This window comes from Phalacrocorax aristotelis, chromosome 2 (assembly GCF_949628215.1).
Source record: "Phalacrocorax aristotelis chromosome 2, bGulAri2.1, whole genome shotgun sequence".
Classification (NCBI taxonomy): domain Eukaryota; kingdom Metazoa; phylum Chordata; class Aves; order Suliformes; family Phalacrocoracidae; genus Phalacrocorax; species Phalacrocorax aristotelis.
The window spans coordinates 24,346,520-24,372,276 of NC_134277.1; the positions used below are offsets into that span (position 1 = coordinate 24,346,520).

The 25,757-nt window shown below is 41.4% G+C and overlaps 1 protein-coding gene across 1 annotated transcript in view; it reads left to right on the forward strand.

The window, feature by feature from the left end:
* The window catches only part of ADAM22 (ADAM metallopeptidase domain 22), a 136,620-nt gene that overhangs the window by 60,465 nt on the left and 50,398 nt on the right, over window positions 1–25,757 (forward strand). The window contains 4 exon segments of the mRNA XM_075082779.1: window positions 1,456–1,522; window positions 15,081–15,163; window positions 21,580–21,643; window positions 22,308–22,380. Coding sequence (XP_074938880.1) covers window positions 1,456–1,522; window positions 15,081–15,163; window positions 21,580–21,643; window positions 22,308–22,380 — 287 coding nt within the window.

Genomic DNA, 25,757 nt, shown 5'->3' on the forward strand with positions numbered 1-25,757 from the left:
GCTGATATGGAAGGACCCGTACTACCAACCTTGTCCTGCTCAAGGCTTGCTCTGGGAAGTCACCGATGCCTACATGAGCAAAAAAAGTCCATGAGCCTGCTGCCTGTTTAGCCAGGGCGAAGCTCTGGAAAGCCGAGCAGCTGCTGCCCTGGGTGCTGCTCTGCTGTCCTTGCTTTCCCACAGCAGGTCAGTTTGCCTCTAGCCTGGGTGACTTTCTGTTTGAAGGAGAAACTTCTGAGCAGCTCCTGCGGCTGATGGCTTTGCCTACCCATTAAGCACGATCCTGAGCTCACCATATTGGTATTACAAGGTCATTTCATTGTTGTGCCATTGTGTCTTTAGGAGTCTGCCAGAGGCAGATAGAGCCTGCTGCAGGAGTGACTTCAACTAATTTCTCATCCTTCTGCTTTTTTCTTTTCTTAAAGTTCACCTAACTTCCTTACTGTTCACTCTTAGCAGCAAATAGAAAATTCTCTTGAATTAAAATAAGTATCAGTGGCTGTTATTGAACCTTCTGTGAAGAAACCCCACCCTCAGTTTTCCTTGTCCCACCTTCTGTTATTAAAAATCAGTGTATCCCATTGTGCTGATTTTGGCTGGGATAGAGTTAGTTTTCTTCAACTAGCTAGTATGGGGCTGTGTTTTGGATTTGTGCTGGAAACAGTGTTGATAACACAGGGATGTTTTAGTTATTGCTAAGCAGTGCTGACACAGAGTGAAGGTCTTTTCTGCCTCTCACCCCATCCCACCAGCGAGTAGTCTGGGGGTGCACAAGAAGCTGGGAGGGGACGTGGCTGGGACAGCTGTCCAACTCACCACAAGATATTCCACAGCATGGGATGTCATGCTCAGCCTTTAAAGCTGGGGGAAGAAGCAGCCTGCTGATGGGACAGGTATTTTACTTATTAAACTGTTTTAACCCCAGCTGCAACCAAGCCCCACACAGCTGCTTGCTCACTCCCCCGTGGTGGGATGGGGGAGAGAATCAGAAGAGTAAAACTGAGAAAACTTGTGGGTTGAGATAAAGACAGTTCAATAGGTAAAGCAAAAGCCATACACACAAGCAAAGCAAAACAAGGAATTAATTCCCTTCCATCGGCAGGCAGGTGTTCAGCCGTCTCCAGGAAAGCAGGGCTCCATCACATGTAATGGTTACTTGGGAAGACGAAATGCCATAACTCCCAAGACCCCCCTTTGCATCTTCTTCCCCAGCTTTATGTGCTGAGCGTGACATCATATGGTATGGAATATACCTTTGGTCAGTTGGGGTCAACTTGTGCACTGTGTAACTCCATTGGAGGAGGTTGTTTCAGTGATATTTTATGAACATTTTAGGAAAAGTATCCTGCAAGTTTTGCCCTTTTCAAATGTAAATGTTTAATCAGTGCTTGCTGAGAGGGAGTGCAAGAACACATGCGTGAGGCTTATGGTTTTTTTTTTTTCTTCTTCTTGCAGTGACCTGCTGTCTTCTGAGTATCTTGAGAGGCATATCGAGCAAGGTGGGAAAACAGTGGAAGTTAAAGTAAGAATTTCCTTTTTATGCTTTGCTTTTTAAATTTGCATTGCTTTTGATGTTAATGCAAACTCAATTTCTTGAAAGGAGAGAAATCTGATTTTTAAGGTGATTTGTTTTAGTCTTCCGAGGCAAGCATGTTTCATGGCTTATAATTTTTCAGCTTTTTAAATAAGGCAAATAAATCTTATTGGCAAATTTAGTACATTAATGTTTATATCAGTGATATCCATGAAGAATGTGTATGTGGTAGTTTTTACTAGTAAATATAATTTTACTTTCAATGCCTATTAAAGAAAATCTTTCTGGTTTGGTAGCTAGCATTTCCTCATCATACTAAACCCCAAGTTTGTTGTTTATAATGAGCTTCTTTGTAAGTTTGAGAAAAGTGAGATTTATTGTATAATGTTTCCAAATATCTACTCACTGTCTTAAATTGTGGGTTTCTTTCTTTGGATGTTTGTTGGCATGATGGCTACAAGATCTTGTTTGGTGCAGTTGTCTTCTGTGAAATGTCCCACTGCCTTTGCAGGAGTGTTTCGTTATTTGTATGCAACATGGGAGAATTTTCTTGAGGACCTCCTGTTTGTTGGGACAAAAGTTTGTAGGCATCAGGAATAAAATTGCTGTAGATTACATAAAATATGCATAAATGTAATATATGCTGTGCATAATGGGAACTCTTTAAATTTGCCTATCAAGTCAAATTTTGTTCAAAGTCTACATTTTATTAAAAACAACCCCAAAAGTCTTTACTAAATCTGAGATCACCAAAATACCCTGAAACAAATGCATTTACCTCTGCAGTGTAAAAGTGGAAATGGAAATGGACAGAGCAGTCCTTCAGGGTAGCTGAAGATACGTGTTTCCTTTGGTTTATCCCTTTCTACCATTTGCAAACTTGAAATATGCTTTCTTTTTACTCTAATGGTCTGCATATATTGTCAGACTGAGGCAAACACATACGTGTTCCATTAAATTGTAAAGTCTAATTTCTCAGTCAGCTGTGCTCTGCAGTCAAGAAATCTTGACTCAGATTCAGAATGAGTCAAAGCAGAAATAAAGATAATAGCTGATATTAAAAAGAACACAACAATCCATTTGTCTGCGTCAAGGTGTATATACAAGTTAGCTAAATTAATCTATCTGAGTCCCATCACTGAATTAGGACAAATCTGTTTCTGATGAGTAAGCCTTAATCAAGCAAGGAAATGTTTGAAATCAGTGGCTCTTCTCATGTAAGTACTGTTCAATTGCAAGGGAAAGAGATGGGAGGATCGGGCCTTTCAGAGGAAGGGTCATAAAATGTTTTCTGGGTAAAACATCTCCAGATGTTCCAGAGCCATCCAGGGCTCCAGAGATTATTTCCCCTTCAGTCAGCTGCCATGCAGCATTGTGGTATACCTTCAGGGACGGCTATCACTGCCTCACTTAGTACTCTCAAATCTGCTTTAAGTAGAGAACCAGCGTTGCTGCACTGACCTTGATGCTCGAGATGAACTGAACTGGGAGTGAAAGGGTCACGAGGTTGCACTGCACAGGAGGGGCATCGCTGCTCAGGTGGTGTGTTTCCTTCTCCATGATGCCTTGCTGCCTTGTCCCCTTGCCCACCTGCAGGCAGGGGTGGCCAGGGCATGTGGCCCCCACTTTCTGACCCCTCCTCACCCACCTCTCCAGGAATTTGGCAGGGAGAAGTCCTATGGAAGTATGCCAGGAAGGGGGTTGTATATTTTTTGGTTGTTTTGCTGCATCCGAGTGTCTGGGGTTGAAGGAGAGGGAAGCAGCTGCTGTGACAAAATGTCCAGAAGAGCCTGTTGGCCGCAGTCATGGGCACATTTTCAGAAAAGTTCAAATATCAAAAGATTTTTGGAAGAATGCAGGCTGCTGAGTACATTTTGATGCCAGGCACTGAGTGAGGCTAATTTCAGACCCAATAGCTGTTTAAAAATAAATCTGGTTCCCTCTGACCAGCTAGTATTTTTCAGAGCACCTGTAAATGCCCTGGTGAGCCCTGTTCGTCTGTCAAACAATTTCTGAGAAGCCCAACAGTATCTGTTTTGCATTTGAGAAACTGAACACTGATTTTACATAAAATAATTTTAAAATCTTACTGCAAATAGAAGGATTTTTCATGATGGTGATTTAGTACCTTCAATTTCTGTGGAATCTGTTTACCATAACTGGTAAAACCACCTTTAAATTGGTACTTACAATATGCACCAGGCAAAACATAATCATTACTAGATTTTAGGGATTGTGCAGATTGCTTAGATTCTTATTTAAAAATAGCTAATAAAAGATGCAACTTATAAATAAATCACAAAATATGCACTCTGCTCTGCAGCATATTCTTAAGCAGAAGCAGGGGAAGAGGTATTTCAGGAAGGAGCCAGGTTTCTATCAGTTGCTTCAATACGCTGCTCTTCACCCACCTCTGTGCAATTTGTCTTTGGCTGTAGGCAGAAACAGAGGCGGCCTGGCAACATCTCTCTTGCTGCTTTGTTGGGAGAAATGGTGTCAGAAAGAATGTCCGTCTGCCATCCACTGCCAGCTGCGGGCTTTGAGCTAGCCTGTTTATACAGCAAAAGGGCCTCCTCTGTTCTTGGCTTTCTCAGTGACGTAAGGAGAGGTGTATTTTAAAATACATATATATTTCCCCCTTGCATTTCTCAGTGCAGGAATACTGCACAAACATGCAAATCGTCAGCGCTGCTGTTGTGCCATCAGCAATATGGGGGAAGACAGGAGCTTTGAGTTGCTGTGGGAAGGCAGCTGTATGTGCAGTCAGCAGTTTGGGAATGTCACAGGCATGAATGTGTCCGGGAAGCAGATGCCTGCCTTGGCTCATATGCGATGTGGAGTTGATAACTACTTCTACCACTTCCCCCCTACTCCATCCCTTCCAGTAAAACTTCCTGTGCTGTAAAATACATACGGATCTTCTGCCATTACTTAGGATGCTTCAGAGAGGAGAGGGGGCAGGGAAAAGGAGAAACATTCAGATCATTAAAAATGCAACTTTGAAGGAGCAAAGTGATTTTTATAGGGAGGAGAGTCCTCAGTTTAACAGACCTTTTTATTATAAGAGAAAGTTGAATTACATTTGATTGCTGCATAATTCATTAATACATTGGACCATTGTGAAGGTGGAACATGTTACACATGTTTTTGCAGGGTGCCAGCATTTAGCAGCTGCAGAAGAGAGGCTTCTCTGTGTGATGTCCTTGTTGATTTGGCACAGTTAGGTAGCACGTAAGACATTCTTATTAAACCAGCAGCAACGTGCAGTGCTTAAGAAAAACAAAAGGAGCTAGGTTTTTTAATTATTCCAGTGTTTCCCCCACATACCCTTCTTTACTTTAGATCATGTCTCTAGCTGCTAGGAAAGCAGCAGTATTGGCCTAAATTCCCTCTGGTGGCAAAGAGAATAATCAATTAACAAGAAAGAGAAAAACCCTTCATGAATTGCCTTTTCCTGATTGTGTCAGTCCACATCATCCTATGCTCACAGCACATAAATACTCAACTTGTGTATACTTAATGTTGCTGCAATATATCTCTGTGTCCTTTTATATCTCTCTGTCTCTCTCGGGTTATCATTCTGTCACTGATGCTGTCAGTGAGATGAAAGGCAAAAAACAGCTGTAGTGCTGAGTAATTCACATTGCTGGATTTTTCTCCCTCAGAAGGAACAGCTGATATCTATTCAGTGACATTTTCTCATATAAAATATTTCAGTTTTCTTCTTTGGAGGATGTTTCTGCCTGTATTCCCCCAAAACGTTGGACATTCCTTTGAGTTCTTAGAAGATTGCCCTCTGAAAAAAATTAAGCAATGAAAATAAGTCAGAGAACTTACACGGGTAGAGTTGTGGTAGATAAATGCAATGAATTTCTGATGGCATGTTTAAGTATAACTGGAAGAAACTATATTTCATAGGCAATCCTAAAATTCTTAAGTATGGTGATACGAACACAGTATGTGTATTATGGGCACAAAATTACAGCAAGAGTGCACACAGCATAAAAGAATATTGCTTTTTGCTTCTACTTCACAGCATGTTCATAATCATGATAGCATCCAACAACATAAATAGAGTAATATTAAATGCTAGGTACTGTCTTTCTCCATTTTAGTGTTGATGGAGGAGAAGCTTTGGCCAAACTTGCCTTGTGGCTTAACATTGCCATATGGCTTTGTGTCCCAAGCTGTGCAGAACCATATCGCTGGCCCCCATGGTGCTCAGCCACTGCCTGTGCAGCAGCAAGCGCGGGCAGGGCAGTGCCCGGTGCCTTCCTTCAAACTGCCCGCGGCCGTCCTCTCGAGCTGGGGTGCCCCGGTGTGGCCTCGCGCTCTGCGGTGGCTCTAGCAGAGGTTGCAGTTTGGGGAATGACGGTTGTGGGGCACATGCATTTTAATGCTGCACAGCAAAGCAGAGTCCCTAGTTTGCAAAACTAGTCATTATTTCTTTTTGTTATGTGCATTGTTTGGCTAGTAGTGTGCACAAAATGCCTGTTGCTGTAGCTTACGGGTATTTTAATGCCTGTGCACAGCAGGGGAAAATTATTGTTCTTCATTGCCATGCTGTGATTAAAGTCTCGGCTTGTGTGTGCCATGAAGTGTACTTTAAGGGCTCTTTAAATGCCCTTTTTAAGGAAAGTAATATAGAAAGGAGAAAAACATTAAAATCTTCAAAGGCTGGAAAGGGCTGGGAGCCCTTGGCATGATGGGTATTGCTTTTTCTTTTAAACTTTCTCCTTCAAATCTGGTCTGAGTGCTCAAGGAGTTGTTGAGGTACAGTACCTTGACTGAGGGCAGTGTCTGTGTCTGTCATATCTTAGTGACTGTGTTTGATGAGACCTTATCCTGAGTAGCATTGCAACATTTCTCTGTATCACCACAGGTACAAACTGATCATAGGGCTACAATAATTTACGGTGTGGCCAGAATAAACACTAAGCCAGTGAGCAGGTAATTTTTATGACTGACTAGTATGTTTCCAATCCCTACAGCAAGGTGCTTCTACCAGCATTGTCCAGTTTTAAGGGCATCCAAAGTCTGAGCTCCATAGAAGATTATCTTAATTTTTCTTCAGCTTTTGATAACTTACCATTTTGTAACCAAAGAGGAAGACGTTTCAACTTGCCAGGAAGACCTGTATGCTAAACAGGCTTTTCTGTGAGGGATTCCATTTTTTTCCTGAAAACCAGAGCACCTGTTTGGCTGGTGGGAGGGAATGGGAGGGGAGCACAGGGAGGCTCTGCCCTGGGAGGCTGGAGCCTGAGGCTGGTGGGGAGCTGTGTGTGCATGTACCCAAAGCTTGCAAAACCCTGGTGATGAGCCCCTGGGGGAGAAAAGAAACTGAAAAAGAACAAATCATAAATAATGCAGGAATTCTTTATGCCTGTTTCTGACAGGGCTTTTTCAGCTGTGTCCGGAGACTACAGAAACCGTTAGTACCAGAAAAATCACTCTTGCTTGTTTGAGAGAAGATTTTGAATAAGGGTTCCCGTAATGTCATCAGAGCTCCTCTCCCCTACTCCCTCAACAGGGCTCTGCTTGCCTCATGGCAAATTACTAATAAATCTAGGCCATAATCTACTTTTTAGTGATAGCAGTAAAGTAGCCGAAGAAGAGCTGACAGGGAGTCTGTGAGTCTGACACAGTTCAGCAGGGGATTCCTGCAAGTCTGATCTTCAGACTGCTCTCAAATATTTTCATTAATGACTTAGGAAACAAAAAAGTAAGTGTATTTGCTAGCAGTACAAAACTGGGAAGCATGACAGTGCATGGAAGGATCAGATGGAGAACTGGTTATCTTTGACCAATGGAGTAAATAAAAATGGGGTGAAATCGGATAGAACAAATGGCAACTTCTTTCACTTAGGGTCTAATTATAGGTGTGTTTGCTGTATGGTGGGAGTTCATGAATTGAAAATTCAACAAGAAGGAGAAGATCGCAGTGTAGAAGTGGAGCAGACTACTAGCTATTACTAGCTTACTTTCTACATATCTCCTGCTACTGAGAAGGAGGAAATTAATCAGTATCAGAAGTCCTTCCTAGGTCATGTTTTTGAATACACTGCACTAGAATGAATCTCAGATTGTGACTCATGTAGGATCTTGCAGGTTTAATTATCTTGTCTTCCTTTTCTTTGTGACATAAAAAAATAAATCTAGTGGTTTTAGCTAGTCCTGGAGGGGAAAAACTTGTCAGAAAGTGGAAACCATCAAGGGCTTAAAATGTACATCCCATTGTAGGTGTGGGCCCCAGTGATGAAGTCCTGGTTCTGCTGAAGTGCGAAGTTGGGTGACTTTGTGACCGTCAGGAGTCACCTCTTGAGTACTCTCTGCTGTGGTTTTCACATGCCCCAGAGGAAAGGCAGCAGTCCAGTGCTTGAATTTGTAGAAAAGTCCTGCCAGGCTTTATGCACTTCGTGAGGTATTTTCCATGAGCTACAACATACAGCATACATAGGCTGAGAGTGGCACTAACCAAGCGTTCTGTAAACTCAGACGGTGCAAGGACTGAGTATAGCTAACAGAAATTAACTACTGCTGTAGCATTAAAGAACATTAAATCCTTTCGTAGATGCTCTTATTAAAAAATAAAGGTATCTTTTGGGGTTTAACTTAAACCCTTTGAGGGGGAATTAAGCTAAGCAAACTGAAGCTGCTATACTTCTGAAAGAGTGCTTCCATGCAAGACTTCGGTGTGCTTTAGCTTGACATCTTTATTTACTTGATCTTGACTTCTTTAAATAGCTTTGCCTAGACACATCTGTTGTTCCCTAAGGATACCGAACTGGCACTGTATTATATACAGTAGGTTAACGTTTCTAGGCACAGTCTCAAGCTCTGTGAATTCTCACTTAAAGAGAAGTTTCTGTCATTCAGAAATAATAAGCCAATAAGGAAATATAATTAGTATTTTTCTCCATTTTACTCAGAACTTTATCATCTTCTGACTGATTGGTATCCATGTAGGTGCATGCCAACATCTCATCTTCTGTATTGTGTTTATAGTAATCTTGTACATCACATGCTTATAACTTGGCTTCAGACTTGGAGTAGGCTGATGAACTGATGTGACAGATTAGTATGGGTAGATTATAAAGAGTTTTCATATAGTCCCTTAAAATATTTGCTCTCTCTTCCCTACATACAGGCATGCAGGAATGGGGCAAAATGACTGTCATTAAAATGACTTGTACGTCATGACTCAGAGACACTAGGCGCTGCTGCAAGAGCCAACTTAAAGACAGCAGAGTAGGCAGGAAGAGGTAATCAACCCTGTTCTTCCCTGCCTCATCTTTATCCAGCAACTGATAATTAAAATAATTTTCTCTAACACCAAGGTAAGGCAAGGCAAGTCAAAAGTCTGTTTCCTAAGCAGATGCCAAAGCACCTCCCAGACCAGATGGTGTTGCACTGGCATGAGCTCTCTGTCCACACCCTGCAGCTACGTTTGTAGAGCATCTTCTCTCGTAGCTACTGGGCAGTAAACACAAGCCTCATTTGGCCTCCGAACCGGGAAGCCGGGCTGATAGCACACACCATCTGCTGAAAGTGCCTACCATGAGTCACCAATGGCAGTTGGAGCAAGTCGCCTGAGTGCAAGATCCTGTCACGTACACGTGTGACTCTGTTTTTTAAGAGTGCTGCCAACAGTCTTTAAACATGGGCATTTTGTAGAGAAGCCTTAGAAGCAGTGATGCTTTATCCTAGTTTTGGAATCCATGTTTCTGATTTCAGAACCTGAAATAGCATTATAACCTAATGTCACTACAGTGTGTCGGCTCTGAGTTGAATGAGTACATGTGATACCTGTCCTCCCCTACAAAGGGAGGGCACTGTTCCCATTTTCAAAACAGTTGGCTTTCAGGAGTCTGTAGTACACCATAGCTAAGTCCAGAGACCTGCTCTGCAAAGAGGTGATGCCAGGGTCCCTGGCGCTGTTACTGAGCTGTGTAAGGGCTGAGCCCAGGGCTTTGCAGGAGGACAGCACAGCCCCGCCAGCCCGGCCTCGGCCTTTGCTGAAGCACATGTCAATTAAGAGATTTTTCTCTCTATGCGGTTACACAGGTCAAAGTGCTATTTTGACATTTCTATTTACAAATAGAAACCCATATGTAAAATGTTGTTTTCTGCCAAAGAAGTCAGTGAGAAGGGTGTGCATTTTCTTTTCTTGTTACTCTTTCTCAGGCAGTCTTAATTATCACTGGGTCAAAACTTGTGCAAGCTTCAATAATTTGTAATTAGATCTAAGTGATTACTAAGGAAGCAATTTTAAAACTGGTGACCCCACAATGGGTAGCGCTTTATAAAGCTAACCATTATCTGGCGCTTCACAGAAGGGTGGCATGGTCGTTAGCTGGCCTTTCGGGAGCTTTCTGCTGCAAGGAAAGAGGGACCTGTGTTACTAGGATTTAACTAGACAGCAATCTCCTTTCCTTTGGATTAATGAGTGTTAAAATAAGGATATGTAGCTGCTGGAATAAGGAAGTTATTAATTTTAGGGTCAGTGCCTGAGTGTAGCATGAGTTTTAATGGCCAGCACATCTCCTAATTGCAGAAAATTGCTTACTTGAAGATCTGATGTCGGGTGTTATTTGAAAGCAGATGAATGTGCATCGTTCATTTTCCTCCCCTGGGAAGGTCATAGTGTCTCTGAGGTGAATAACAAATGCTGTCAGTGCATGGTCAGCAGATGCTTTCTTCACTGAGACTGCAGAGAATAGTGAAGAGCCACCATCACTGATGGTCATGGCTGTTCTTTGCTTTACTTAACTTTGCCCCTTCATTGTGAATATCAGTTAATGTGTTTTCGTCTCTTTTGTGTTTACTCAGCAACTGGTGCCTCTCTGGGCAGGGACAACTCTCTTAAAGGATAGAAACAGGGACAGATTTTACTTGCATTACCAACATCTCTGCCTTCTCATTTTTTAGTTTCTTTGCCACACTACCTGCCCAGACAGGCTGCAGGGGAACTTGGACTGACATGGGCAAAAAAGATTGCGTGCTGGTTGGTGAGGAGCTCTAGCATTTCACAGGGCAAGATACCCCTAATTTAGGATTTTGCTATAATTATCCAACTTAAACATCAAGATGAAGATCAAATCATAAGATGACCACTATTATAATGATTCGTTTTAATTGACCCTGGGGTCATTCTGATTTTTTTTTTTGGGGGGGGGGGGGGGGGGGGGGGGGGGGGGGGGGTAGGATGTTATTACATTTTTAGATCCCCAATCAATAGACTTATTAAACATCTGTATATTCTGTGTTGCTCTTGGAAGTCACTGGTAAGGCTGAGAGGTTTCACGAAGGACGGAGAACTTACTGAACCGAGGAAATGGACAGCCGTGTGCCACGGGCATTGGCAGAAAATCTGCCTTGCGCCATGCTAACCACAGCCTGAACAGTGGCTATGCGCCCTGCAGAGGCAAAAACGTTGAACTTTCATTCTGCTGTAGCATTAGACTGTCTTTGGATATGGCATGAGTGTGTGTGTGTGTGTGTGTGTGTTGCAGGCCTGCGTCACAGGCATTGTCACGGGACTGACCTTGTCTCAGAGGAGACAATATTTAGCCTCATATTCTCCCAGACTCTGCACTGGCCAGGTTCAGCTTTAGAAGAAGGGGGTAGATGTACTGCTCACGCTGATGGCTGGCATATGTTAGAAGAGCAGTCTTACTTCATCTTAACACTAAACCATTCCCCAGTAGGTGACAAAGGCCACTGGAGGTTTCATTTGCTGAGATGGGCAATTACTGCCTGCTTTGGAGAGGGCAGAGAGGGGCTTTAATAGCTACAGGAAGCCAGTAGCTCTTCACAAAACACCCTTGATGCTCTGGACTGAACTGTTGTTGGTAGTGGTGCTATTTTCAGCTCTTGGGGGAAGTCTTAATTTTCATATGGAGACAGAATAGCTTTAGGAAAAAACGAAGATTTTTTTCAGCTCCTGTTTCACTGCTAGAGATACCAATAGAGAAGAGAGACAACCCCCAGTCCTTCAGTGTTTCCAAGAGCAGAGTAAAAGAAGAAAGATATGATGATTATGTTTAGTCTTTTGGTGGTCTTAGATCTCCCATATACTGCTATTCTTCCTGCAGTACAGTGCATTTTATTACAGCACCTGCTATAAAGGAGCTTTAGTACATGTCAAAACTAACAGGATTTCAGTCTCAGCACTACAGGGAGGCAATGACAGTAAATTTCTAGTCCAAAATTACACGTGCTCTAAAGAAAACCTTCACCTGTAGAGTCCCTTCAGTTCTCCTGACTCTCAGTACAGAACCAGTCTCAGACTTTGCAGTTTTAAATGCTTCTCTCTTCACAGGTTTTTTTAGCTGTTGAAAATCAGCCTCCCCAACATACAATTTTCACCCTCCCCACCACATACCACGTGTTACTGGCATGTTTTTTTCCGCTTGAGACACTGTTAAGGAGTGCTAAGCAATCACTCTTCCCAGAGCCATCCAGTGCTAGTGCTATCTGATATTACTGGATCACCTCTTACTTCCTCGCTGAGATTCTAACAATCCTCAGAACTTCATTTAGGAGCATCCTGACAGCAGGATTTCTAACACTGAAGAGTTCTCTTAAAAAAACCCCAACACACCACTAGTGCATGAAGTACTTGAAAAAAGCTATTTTCATTTAAACCCCTTAAATTTTATTAACTGGTTTGAGATTACTTACATTATGTTGATAGGAACATAAGTTCATGTGTAAAAAATATTCCCCAGATGTTAGCATATAAAAATAAGTGTTTTGTAGTGGTAAGAATCGGTCCCCAAGACTGACAAGATCAGAGTTATATTTCTGTCTCCACCAGAATTACAGTGAACATCAGTAGATCAATGAGCTGAATTGATTTGATGAAAAAGAACAGAATTTGTGTGTCCAAGTCATGTTTTTCCTAGGCAGGAATTTAGAGCTGTTTTTTCTTGTATTTTTCTTTTCTAGATCTGTATGCATAAAAATTTGTTCACAAATTTATTATGGAGTAAATTAATTTAGAAGTATTATCATGGGGCTTTTATTTGATTCTCATTAAGATGATCAAAACACACTGTTGAGCCACAGACTTGGATTCTTAGTGGGAAAAAACCTCCTGGTTACAAAGTCATGGTTTTGCAAACTAATGGAGCCTGAGATTCTACTTCTGGTATATATTAACTGCATTTTATGAGAACAAACCAATTTGTCTAATGACTCCAAATTCCTTCCACAGCTAGAACTCTGTACCACTCCCTACTGATAGCCTTTTCAATATTATTCCCATATTCCTGTGCTTACCCCAGTTACACCTTTTACTGGAATGCAATTGTAAGAGTTCTGTTTAGAGAGCATTTTATTACTCATAAGGTTTTAGCTTATCCATATAGTTTGATTCTTAGTTTTGTTATTAGCTTACTGGAGTCTCTCTTTGTTTACTTTTTATTCATCTCTTCTGGAAAGACCTGGAAGCCTTAAGCAGTACTGTGATCCTGTAGTGGAAGACATCCTACAGACTGAAAGAAAAAAAATTTCAGATGAAGAGAGCTTAAAGTAACTAAGATACGGGAAGTAAGTAGGTGTAAAAAGGAAAATGAAATAGAGAAAATGAGCCAAGGTTTCAGGAGAAGCAAAGTAAGATGCAGTCTGTCTAAAATCCCATGTAACAGGATATTGGTGTCTAAAATGCATGTGAGTGCAAAGTAGAAACTCAAACCATCTACTTTTCACTAGTACTTCACCTGAGTCCCAAACAGTTGATGGTCCTGAGAAATGCTGGTCCAAGGGTGATGGGTCGTATGGCTTCCGCCAGACACCCTGCTGTAGCCTGATATCGAGTTTCAGCCCGGGAGCTTCTCATGAATGCAAGCCAGATAAACATTAGCACAGCTTGTCAGACATTACCTATGTGGCACCAGTAGCGTTTTCCTGCAGACATCTTGGTAAAGAGGGTCCCATGGTTGTCACTCTGCAGGTCAGTTTGGTGAAGGTGTTCTGTATCTGTACCAGATACACAGAGAAAAAGGTGCTGAGGTGGGCAGGCCGTGGAGGTGGCTGTCGTCACTGCAGCAAGTGGAAGGAAGAAGTGGTACATAGAAGAGAGGAAATAATGAGTTTGAAAGAAATTGGAAAAGAAATTGTAACACTGAACAGAAGATATACCACAGGGATTCTCCTTGCAGAGTGAAGCAACAGGCCAGCCAAATAGTGTCAGACTCGTAGTCTGTTGGATCAGGTGTTGCATTTCTCTGTAGTGCTGCTGTTGCTGGTCACAGCAGCTGTGAGCTGCCACCAGGTATGCTCCACTGAGTGCTTTGGGGTCTAACAGGAGCATGGCATGCATGAATACTCCAGAGATTTTGAGGATGAACTAATGATTTCTAGTGACCAGGTTGAGATCAGGTCTCTTTCCCTGCAAGAAGCCACGCTCTGACAAACAGGCTCCTATACTCTCTTAAGGAGAGCACCTCAGAACAGAGGCACCCGTACTTAGTAGCTGCTTTCAAAAATAGTTTTCATGCCTTGTAGAAAACAGTACAGGATTTCCTAATCAAAGTACAAAACTACCAACATATTCTATGTGTTTTCTTGCCTTTTGCCTGGTCTTGATTAATTTTTTTTTTTTCACATTTGAAAAATAAAATCCAAGAGCATTCAATGTCAGATCTCTAAAATGACTGTGCTATGCAACATGCAAGTGGCTGCCGACTTCTGAAAAAGCAGTAATTGTAATGCCTTCCCCCCCTGCAGTAAATGGACATAAATATTCACACGGCTGGGTGCAATCGGCTAGATAGATCATTCATACATTTGCTGGTAGGGAATAGAAATCGTAAAGTGTTGCTATTTAAAAAAAAAAAAAAAAAGCGCTGAAAATTTTCTTCACAGTCCTTTAACCAACAGTAGTGCAGTAATACGACATAGCTGAATTTGGCAAGACGCTAACAGGTAAGTTCTTCTGCAGAGTTGAGTGTCAGTGAGAATTTAAGGGATGTTTTAATTGTTTTTCTAATTTTGCATACAAATATTGACATTGTGCAGTACTGACTACATTCAGTGTATGCACAGTAGGGCTTATTTGGCCATCGGTGTGACTTCTGTGAAACTAAGGGGATTTTTTGAGTATGGTCTGCTGGATTTGGTTTTAAAGGTGTATATTTTATTTGCAGAAAAGAGGCAAATATTAATTTTCATTGTATTCCTTTACTGCTTGGTTATACTTAAAGTTTCCATTAGTTTTGGAGCACCATTGAGCACTTCTGATTTTTTCAATGAAGAAAGATGAGCACTTCTGGAGTAATTTGTCACTGAAGTCTGTCTCAGGATGCCAGGGATTTCACATTGAAAATATCTCCATTCTGTGTAGAGTTGAAAAGATTATGTTTGTCTAGGTACCAAACCCTGGCTAAAAGGATATGAGATGAACACCCTTGTGAGTGATAGTCAATTCTTGGTGCCATGTCAGTGGCGTGGCAATGTATTTATGAAAAAGCAGTGTTTGACAGGATGGAGTGTGATACTGTGGGAAGTCCTGTGGATTTACAGTCTCAATTTCCAATTTCAGGGAGGAGAACATTGCTATTATCAGGGAGAAATTAGAGGAAATCCTGTATCATTTGTTGCCTTGTCAACATGCCATGGATTACAGTAAGTCTGCTGTTTTGTTATTGCTGACCTTTGCTTATTAGTCTTTTAAGCAAAACCAAGCTGTTTATATTAAAATAAGTGCTGTTTATTTTCCTTCTAGTTTGTCACCAATATTAAGTACTCAGCAGTCTTTAGAAAAAAAAAAAGGGTTTAATTTGAACCTTGCAAGCGCCTTGTTTGTTTTCAGGATTCATTGACAAAGCACGCAAGTTTCTTTTTTTTTTTTTTTAACTGAGGACATATGACAGTGACCAGGTATTGTTTTAAGATAAATTATTATAGAGATAAAAGAGTAAAAGTAGCTGAAAACATGCTATACTACAAGAATAAAAAACACTGCCAGTATTGACATGAACCATTTGGAGATGTTGTTCTTTTCTTGTTGCTATTTTATCTTGATATATTTTGTCTTTCTTTTCTGCTCTCTCTACAAAGGAAAGTGTCAGTTTAGAGTTTCTCTTGTCCTGTCCGTTCTTTTCATGGAATTGCTGTCCGTGAGCTGTGTGCATGGGATAATACCTGGAAAATCAGGAAGAAAGGATATAAAATTGTACAATAATATTTTTTTTAAAGTACATCATTTTAGTGATAATATAATCCAAGTGTCTGTCATCTGGAGGTTACATGGAGTTGTGTGTTTATTGTACAGCTTTTGGACCTGTCTACTTTTGGCACTATTGAAAGATGCTAGTCAGGTTTTCAGAGAAACCAAGTAATTTCAGCGTCTGTTGGATCTGGGAATTACGGGATCTCAGCACTTTTGATACTAGATCAGCTTGAAAAAGTCATGGCAGCAAGTGAGCCTGTGGGAAGATTACCTGAGCTTTGCCTTTTTCTGAGGAAGCAGGGCTTAGCTGATAGAAATCTTCTTCAGCTTATTGTCTGTCTCCAGCTATTCTGTAGTTTTTGTATCAGCCATGTAAGTACACATATTCAAGTAGTGTCTTTCTTTTATATTTGTATATTCTTTGGTAGGAAAGGGGAGAATGCATGTAGAAGACTTGTCATCCTTGCACTTGTCTGATTTACAGCTGTGTTTATCTCTTTTATGATTAAGGTTGAGCAACTCAAGAAACCTGAGCCCAGCTGCAGTATGGACAGTGAGCCTAAAAATAGGAGCATCCCCTAATGCATCCTGAGCTACTGCATGGCTTCCATTAGCAGTGATCCATTAGGTCTTGGCCCCTACTAACTCCTAGGAGAAAAAACAGAAAGGAAGGAGAGCCTGCATATGTCCTTTCCTGCCCTCCTTTTGTGGGTTTGTTCATAAGACTGACCCTCCTGCTGCTCTGTATTCTTAAATTGTCTGATATTCAAATAGGTCCATTCTAACACAGCTTCATGATGAAGGATGCACTTTCTCCCCTGTAAAATTCAGCTCTCCCTTGAGAGGTATCTCTTTTTTCCCCTTTTTCTGATAAAATAAATTTTGAGCAGAGTTATCCTTCACACAAGATGCAATATGAAGCTTACGATAGCAGGCTGATAATTCCAGAATCCAGTATGAGAAAGTAATGTTTTCCTGAGCTGTATTAAACTCACATTCTCTGACACAGTATCTCCATCATTACAACTAGCTCCTCCACAGTCAATTTTAAATGCTAAGTAATTACTCAAATCTCACACCAGCAATCAGAGCTCCTTAGCACCAACCACAGTTTGGAGCATCTCACTGGAATAAGAGTTACCTTTTAATAAGGTCTGCAGGACAGGAGCTTTGCTTTCATGAATTTTAGGAAGTGCATAAGACAGAACAGATGCCTTTAATAGAAAAACAAGCTTCGTACTCTCAAAGTTCATGCTAATCTCCTCCCTTACTTATTAGTACCCCTAGATCTTGGCCAGTAACAGCAGAATTTTTCATACATGTGAGAAAATGTTGTGGTTTTTTAATCAAAAATTATGAGTTCTTCTGTTGGTAATGTCTGTGTTGTGGACTTCCTTTTATTAGCTGAATTAATCGGGTGACTGACAGAATACTTAAAATTATTATTTTTTTCTCTTAATGACTTTGTTAATGAAAAATATCTCTCTGCAACTTTAACTCCAAGTGAGCCATTTGTTTGGAATTTTTTGTTTTCTGTGGGATATGCAGTAACCAGAGTTTCCTATGAGTTAACATAAAAAACTTTGAATGCAAAACACATTGGTTGCTGGGATATAAATAAGCTATAGTCAGGCACGACTTGAAGTCCTGTGCTTTCAAGGCGAGTTGCATAGACACCAGGCTGATCTATGATTTTGCTGCCCACTGGCGGTGACTATAAAACCTGCTGTTATTACTGCAATTTAGACTCACGACTACAAATTTGTTTGTTTGAAGAACCTATATAATTAAAATTCAGGTTTTTTAAATAGCCCGTGTTTTGCTATTGCTTTCTCTGTAACACATCTGTGAGAATGTGTTTTGTTCACAGAGCACTGGACTATTGACGTTGGTTGGAAAAGAGCTATGAATGCTTTGAGTGGGCAAGTCAGATCTGTAGGTCAGCCGTGATTATTATTCTTGTTCCTGTTGAGTGACTTGATCAGAGGTCAGTGCTGCTGGCTGCAACAGTCGCATGAGAAGCTGTTAGGTGATAGCACTTCATCTTGCAGACTGTGCTTAAGTAAAATTGCAGTTAGAGGGAACGAAGTTTTGCCTGATTAAGAGCTGCAGGATGTTTCCAAATCTCATCTTATTCCCAGGCAGAGGCTTCAGCAGGTGCTAGAATATTTATCTTAAGTTGTGTAGACAGTATTTATTTCTAAAGAATAGGCACGGGTAATTTGAAAAGTGAAACAGCTTTAAATTTTAGATATACTCATGATCACACTTGATGTATGTTATACAGCCAGTAACCCAAGCTACTCTGTGAATGCTACATGCTTAACTCTGTAAATGAATGATATTAAAGGAAGTATGCTCATCAATAGCTGTAATGGTTTACAAGCTCAATATATGCTTATATTTCTTAATAGTCAGGAAAAGAATGACAGTATCTTACTGACTACACCTGGTCCTGTGCAAAACCAAAATCAATCTTGCTGATCAAAAAAAAAAAAAAAATCTGCATAAGAAGAAAGTATCTGGTTTTGGTCTTAATAATTTTGGTGGGGTTCTTTTATGTCTAAAAGTTCGCTAAAGAGTTAGCTAAATAAATAAATAATCTTGTTTTTATGCTGCTGTGGTGTACTATGTGCCAAATTTGAACTTACAGCTCATATTTATGACCAAGCTTAAAGCCCTTAGTAGTGGCACTTTGAAAAGGACGTGCTGATACAGCCTAGTCCCAACCATGCGTGCAAGAAATGCCCTTTGATTTTATGCAATGTCTGTATCAACGCTTTCCTTTAAGGTGCAATTCAAACACACTTGGGCATCCTGCATTAAAGAGTAAACCTTAGTACACTCTTTACCCAAGTAAACTTAAGGTAACTCTTAATAGAAACCATCCTGGCAGGAATGGTGTGCATAATTCAAATTCAGGAGGTTCCTGCAGAGCATCGAGGATAACTTTTTGACACAGGTGGTGGAGGAGCCAACAAGGCAAGATGTGCTGCTGGACATTATGCTAAGAAAGAAGGTCTGTCTGAGCATGTGTGAGGGTTGGGGGATAGCCTTGGCTGAAGTGACCATGAGATGGATCCTGGATGTCAGGAGAGCTAACTTTGGCATCTTCAAAGACCTGCTTGGAGGAATCCCGTGGATTAGGTCTCTAGAAGGTAGGGGGGTCCATGAGAGAGCTTGTCAATATTCAAGTATCGTTTCCTCCAAGCTCAAGATCGGTGCATCCCTATGAGGAAGAAGTCAAACAAAGGAGCCAGGAGACCTGCATGGATGAACAAAGAACTTCTAGAAAAACTCAAATGAAAGAAGAAGGTTTACAGTATGTGGAAAAAGGGACTGGCCACTTGGGAGAAATATAGGAACATTGTCAGGGTGTGCAGAGATGCAATGAGGAAGGTCGAGGCCCACTTGGAACTATATCTGGCAAGGGATGTCAAGGATAATAAGAAGGGCTTCTTCAAATACATCAGTAGTAAAAGAAAGACTGGGGAAACTGTGGGCCTGCTGCTTAACGAAGTGGGTGCCCTGATGACGCAGCATGCAGAGAAGGCAGAGTTACTGAATGCCTTCCTTGCTTCTGTCTTTACTGCTAAGGCTGGCCCTCGGGCATCCCAGCCCCCAGAGGTGAGAGAGAAAATCTGGAGAAAGGAGGACTTCCCTTGGTTGAGGAGGATTGGATTAGAGATCATTTAGGCAACCTGGATCCTCTCAAATCCATGGGCCCTGATGGGATGCACCTACAAGTGCTGAGGGAGCTGGTGGATGCTGTCGCTAAGCCACTCTATCACCTTTGAAAGGTTATGCAGGACAGGAGAGGTGCCCAAGGACTGGAAGGTAGCCGATGTCACTCCAGTCTTCAAAAAGGGCACGAAGGAGGGCCTGGGAAGTATGGGCCAGTCAGCCTCACCTCCATCCCCGGAAAGGTGATGGAGCAGTTGATTGGGGAGGTCATCTCCAGGCATGTAGAGGAAAAGGAGGCTATCAGAAGTAGTCAACATGGATTCACCAAGGGGAGATCATGCTTGACCAACCTGGTAACCTTCTATGATGGCATGACTGGCTGGGTAGATGAAGGGAGAGCAGTGGATATTATTTACCTCGACTTCAGCAAGGCTTTTGACACTGTCTCTCATAACGCCCTCATAGGTAAGCTTAGGAGGTGTGGGTTAGGTGAGCGGACAGTGAGGTGGACAGAGAACTGGGTGAAGGGCAGAGCTCAGAGGGTCGTGATCAATGGGGCAGAGTCTGGATGGAGGCCTGTAACTAGTGGTGTTCCCCAGGGGTCTGAGCTGGATGCTGTCCTGTTCAACATATTCGTTAATGAGCTGGACGAAGGGACAGTGTGTCCCCTCAGCAAGTTTGCTGGTGGTACCAAGCTGCGAGGAGTGGCTGATACACCAGAAGGCTGTGCTGCCATTTAGCGAGACCTGGACAGGCTGGAGAGCTGGGCCGAGGGGAACCTCAGGAAATTCAGCAAAAGCAAGTGCAAGGTCCTGCCCCTGGGGAGGAACAACCCCATGCACCAGTACAGGCTGGGAGCTGACCTACTAGAAAGCGGCTCTGTTGAGGACCTGGGAGTGCTGGTGGACAGCAGGTTGACCGTGAGCCAGCAGGGTGCCCTTGTGACCTCAATATGAGGAAAAACTTCTTTACTGTGAGGGTGACAGAGTGCTGGAACAGGCTGCCCAGGGAGGCTGTGGAGTCTCCTTCTCTGGAAACATTTAAAACCTGCCTGGGCGCATTCCTGTGCCCCCTGCTCTAGGTGTGCCTGCTCAAGCAGCAGGTTTGGGTGAAATGATCTCCAGAGGTCCCTCCCAACCCCTACCATTCTATGGTATTGTGAATGTATCTCACCTTTGCTGTGCATTCAAGTGGTAATGCAAAAGCATCTTGTGTTACTGTCATGGACTGTCTTAATCTGCTTAGAGAATATTAACAGTTCAGTTTGTTGTTCATTTAGAATTGAATTTTGTGTTGGAATCTAATGTGGAAAATTGGTGATTGTATGTGGGCAAGCAAAGTGACAGAATTTCTGAGATACATAGCAGTGTGCTTATCATGAATGACCTTCAAATTTCTCTGGTTGAGAAGATTTAATGCCATTAAGAAAGAGACCATGGGTACTTTGCCAGAACTGTGGGTAAGGCAGAAGGCTTGGCCCTCTGTATCTGTTTTCACAGCAACCCATTGGAAGCCTCTCTGATCGTGTTTCTTATCTCCTTATTATGAACATTGTGTAACATACACATTGATATGATATTGCATATAGCCATTAATGTTTCCTAGAAATATAAGCTTAAGTTAATTCAATTTAAAAAGAAAAGACCATCTGTCATGATTATTATTGCTGAAATGTCCGAAACAGCCCACTGTGCCCAAAACAGCCCATTATGCCCGTTGTACTTGGTACTACAAGAAATTACTAAGCAAAGAGTTAATTAAAACCTAAGCATCAATTCAATAATACTTTTATTTGGGGGAAAGCTGAGCACATGTTCCAAATATGCATGTTCCTAAAGACAGGTCCCTTATTTATCTGTTGCAGGTAGATCTCTGTTGCATGGGAGTGGGGGCTCTGTACTGGATTTTCAGTTGGCTGAATTAGCCAATTTTTGTGGTGTGTGTATGTGTTGTAGAGCATCTTTTGGGAAAAAAGAAGAGTCTGTATCACCATGGGAGAGAATATCTTTCTGAAGTGAAGAAACAAAGATTGACTCAGAATTACGTTCGGTTCCTGAAACCATTTTTAACTGCTTCCTTTTCTAAATATTTAAATTTTTAAAATATATGAACTTCTTAAACATACTTCCATGTTGAACGAATATCTGTTTGTTAAATCAGTATTTACCTTTCCTGCTCTTGACAGTGGGATGTTCTATGATGGAAATCATACCTACCTTATTGAGCCAGATGAAAATTACACTTCAGATGTAAGTAGAACTTACAGTAGTCATGCTGTGTTGTTTGTTGAATACAGATATTCATGGGTACAGGGTAGAATTAAGGCTTTGGGACCAAAGGGTCATCCCCTCATTCCCAACTCATTTACCTAATATGTGAGTCCTCATCATCACAGACAAAAACAGACCTCCAAAAACCGGGCAGTGCTATGTGTATATGTGTGTGCTTTGTAACACTTGGATATAGAGCAGTGCAGCACCAGGGGGTGATGAGGGTCCCTTGGAGCCAGCAGGAGAAGCCTGTGAGTGCCCTGTCCCTTTCTCTGGCACTTCCCGCTCTGGGTTCCTTACGTCCCACTCCTCCTTGTTCAGCCTCAACTCCAGTTCAGCAGCTCCTGTGACTCTCACTCTCCTGTCATACTCCCTTGGCAGCTCTCTTAAGCCTAGTTCTAAGCGGGCTCAGCCACTCTGTCTGATGTACTCACATATTTCAAATGAAAGATGACTAACTGTGGTGTTAGCGATCACATCACAGTTGGGAAAAGGAGAAGAGCGTAGAGTAACGGTGCCTTGCAACTTGTATGTTCACTAGTGTAAGTGTAGGATAAAAAGGACCTTTGGAACTGTCTGTTTAATGCTCATGAGATGGATTAGTTTATCCAAGTTTAATACATGCAATTGTTTACTATTTCAGGATGACTTCCATTTCCATTCTGTTTACAAATCCAAGTTGTTTGAGTTTCCTTCGGATGACCTGCCACCATCTGGTATGATTTTTTAATATTCACGACTTATCAACTTGTTTTAGTCTAAGGCCAGTTTTATTAATCATATTTGATAGATAATCTTCTGATAGTACATTTTGTATTTGTATATCTCTTCTTTTTCCTGATTAAATAAAAAAGCACTGAAAAAAAAAGAAACACTGTAAGAACTGGCAAGGAACCTGAAGCACTGAAAAAAAACCCTGAATCCAATGAATCAAAGCTCTCTTAGACCTTCCTGTTGTGATGTATGCTTCCCTTAAAAAGTCACGTGGTCTGTGGGCTGCAGTATATGCTTGTAGTTGTAGAAAGCAAAGGACTGAGGTAGCCTAAAGATGATGAAAATAAACTCCACATTGCCAGTGGATGATAACTCTTCATGGATTTTTCCCTTTTTGACATACAGGGTGAGTACCATACTATGAGCATAAGCCTGGGAGACAAGAACTTGCCAGATATCGTTGCTGTTTAGTGATTCTGTCATCTCTAGTCCATTCAGCACCTTTCATAGTACTGGCTGTAGTGTGGGTCATGCATTTCAGTACAAATGACTTTGAAGGCAGATGTGGTTTCAAGTGCTTGTAGTGATATATCCCCACAAACCGTTTATATTGCGTGGAGGGAGAAGAGGCTTTTTAAAACATGATTTTTCATCTGAGAAGTTGGCTTGTTAATTGAAGCTAAAATTGCAGTATTTATGGCATATCCCCATTCTGTCAAGGGTTTGCCGGTTTTACAGATGCATTTTCCTACTCTACAAAATATATCCTAGATAAATAAAACTGTCCTTCACAGACATTTTTGTCGTTTTGGTAGAAACCGCCTGTAGACTGATTTCTTCAAGAGAGTTACAGATGTCCAGTCACCTTGTTAGAAACTATTTGTCCTATGGTAACAGTTGGATCTGGGATCTTATGGTGCTGTGTACTGCATGTAGATGTATCCTTCCCTGGAGCGCAGTGTGCGCAGGTTTGCTAGTTGTCAAGCAAAGTAGAATAATTCAGAGAGATAATGAGAAATGTCCTCCACTGATGATTGACCAGGCGAGATGGAGGAGGCGTAGGGATGGAGGGGCAGCACAAAAGGCTCGTGCAGTGTAAGACGTTGACATCTGTATCATGAAGCTTCCGATGTACATGCATCTTAGACACATACCAAGGTTACTCCCTGTACTTGTGGAGATGGTAGTATAATGAGAACAATTTATTGAACATAAGGCCAAATAAGAAATTGCATCTTTTATCACACTTTCTTGGGGATACAGCACTTGAGAAGTTGGAAATAATGCAACTACTGCTGAGTTTAAAATAAATCTTCTGTCTCAGGTTGTTAAAATAGGAGGCTGCTAGAGCTGATACTTAGTAGGTGTCTATCAGCTGTCTTATAAGATTTCCTAATGGTGAAATTTTATGTTTTCAAGATTTTAGAATAAAATTATTTTCTGCTTTTAAAATTATGAAAGGAATTAATTGCAGGTATAATCTACCAGTTTCATCTCCACCAAAGCTTCTTGATTTTCAAAACACCTGTCAAAATAGGGCTTCAGGGTTTGTTGGGTGTTTTTTATGTTTGGGTTTTTTACATATCCCCCCCCAAAAAAAAAAATCCAGATAGCTTGTACAGTTTTGATTTCACTGTAGATAGCAAATAAATAGTTGCTGGCTTTACTGTACAAAGCCCAGCATGTGACATAATGGAGGATGTTGCCATTAGATTGAATTATAATCACAAGATTGTAGAAAAGGTTGAAAAGGAGATTTAATTGTGGAGTGCTAGTGGGCTTGATTATTCAAATATTTGTAATGTGGATAAGAAGTATAAAGTGCTAATCTTCTATCACTTTATGTTTAGTATTCCATATATGGAGAAATAAACTTTAGCTCACAGTCTGGTCTCCCACATGCCCATACTTGTTTTTGTAAAGCTGTTTGCAAGGGCGTTTCTGAGGTTTGTAGTGAAAGTTTCGGTAGATGTAATAGTTTATATCCTCATTAGGAATCCCACCATTTTTATTTGTGATTATTCGATTTATCTCTGCCTTTAAGTCATTCTCCCTGCATAGCCACAGCTCCAGAGGATGAGAACAGTCCGTACCACCTTCTGCTTCCCCACCCTTTTCCCTGTGCCCACAGGACGTCTACTGTTCATCGCCCAACAGGCGGCACACCCTGCCCCACCTTCTGTGCCCCTCACACATGCTGCCCCACCTGTGTGTCTGCTTGGCACTGCCTCTTCCCCTCCTCCCTCCAACAGAGTGCTGGCTGTTGTCTTTACTTTTCTTTTTTTTGTTTTCTTTAAACAGTATTTGCAATTAACTGCTGATAGTATTGTTGTGGTTGATTTTTTTTTTTTTTAATTACTACAGCCAGAATCATTAGTATTAGTAGCAAGTACTGTGCTAGGCTATGTAAACAGTATTTCCTATATTCCTATTACTTTTGTAATTTATCAACTTGCCCAGCCTAAGGAGATCTTCCTTGATGTCAAGATTTTCTTATCTTTAAAAGAGTCTGTGTGTAAGTTAAAAGCTCCACTCAGAACTGCGTTAGGAATGGACTGGATGTATCACCAACTTCAGTACTGATATTAGAAAGGAAGAAATTCAAGTTATAGGGATTACTCGATATCAGAGATAATAAAAGCCCACACTCTTGTACCACAGTTTGATAACAATGTACTTTTTGCATTTTTTTTTTGCTCTTTGGGTATTAAAAAAAAAAAGCAAGCTATTGCAGAAAAGAATTAATTGTACTGCACTTTGCAATGGTCTGAAGAGGTAATGAGGTCCTTAAATAAGGAAAGCTTGGACAGATGACTTGGCACGCTTAGAGCATTTGACTTCATAATTTAGTAGACTGTATTTTTTCTCACAGTCTGTATTGAGACATACAGTGCCCTGCCATGGTCTTAGACAACACTATGTTATTGAAGGTGTTGTTTTTCAAGTAATGCATAACAGATGTCCTCTTCTTCTGAGGTCACTTCAAAGTCGTGTAGACATGGCACTTACGGACATAGTTGAGTGGGACTTAGCAGTGTTAGGTTTATGGTTGGATTCAGTGATCTTAAAGGTCTTTTCCAACCTAAATGATTCTATGATTCTGTGAATTCTCATTACACTTTTTCAAGGTAATACGTTCCCATCAAAATTTCCACTAGGCTTTCTCAGCTATCTACACTTCCTTTGACTTTGCTGACCATGTTCTTTTGCCTGAGGGTCCCTGGCTGGGAATGTACCCTGAGTGAAGTCATCCAGCTTGTGAATTAACAGCGCAGTGTTAATGTATTAACGTTAGTGGCTGCATCATTCCCCTCTAAAGATGACTGACTTCCAGTGGTGGGTGCAATGATCGCATTTGCTGGTAAAGTTATCTGACACC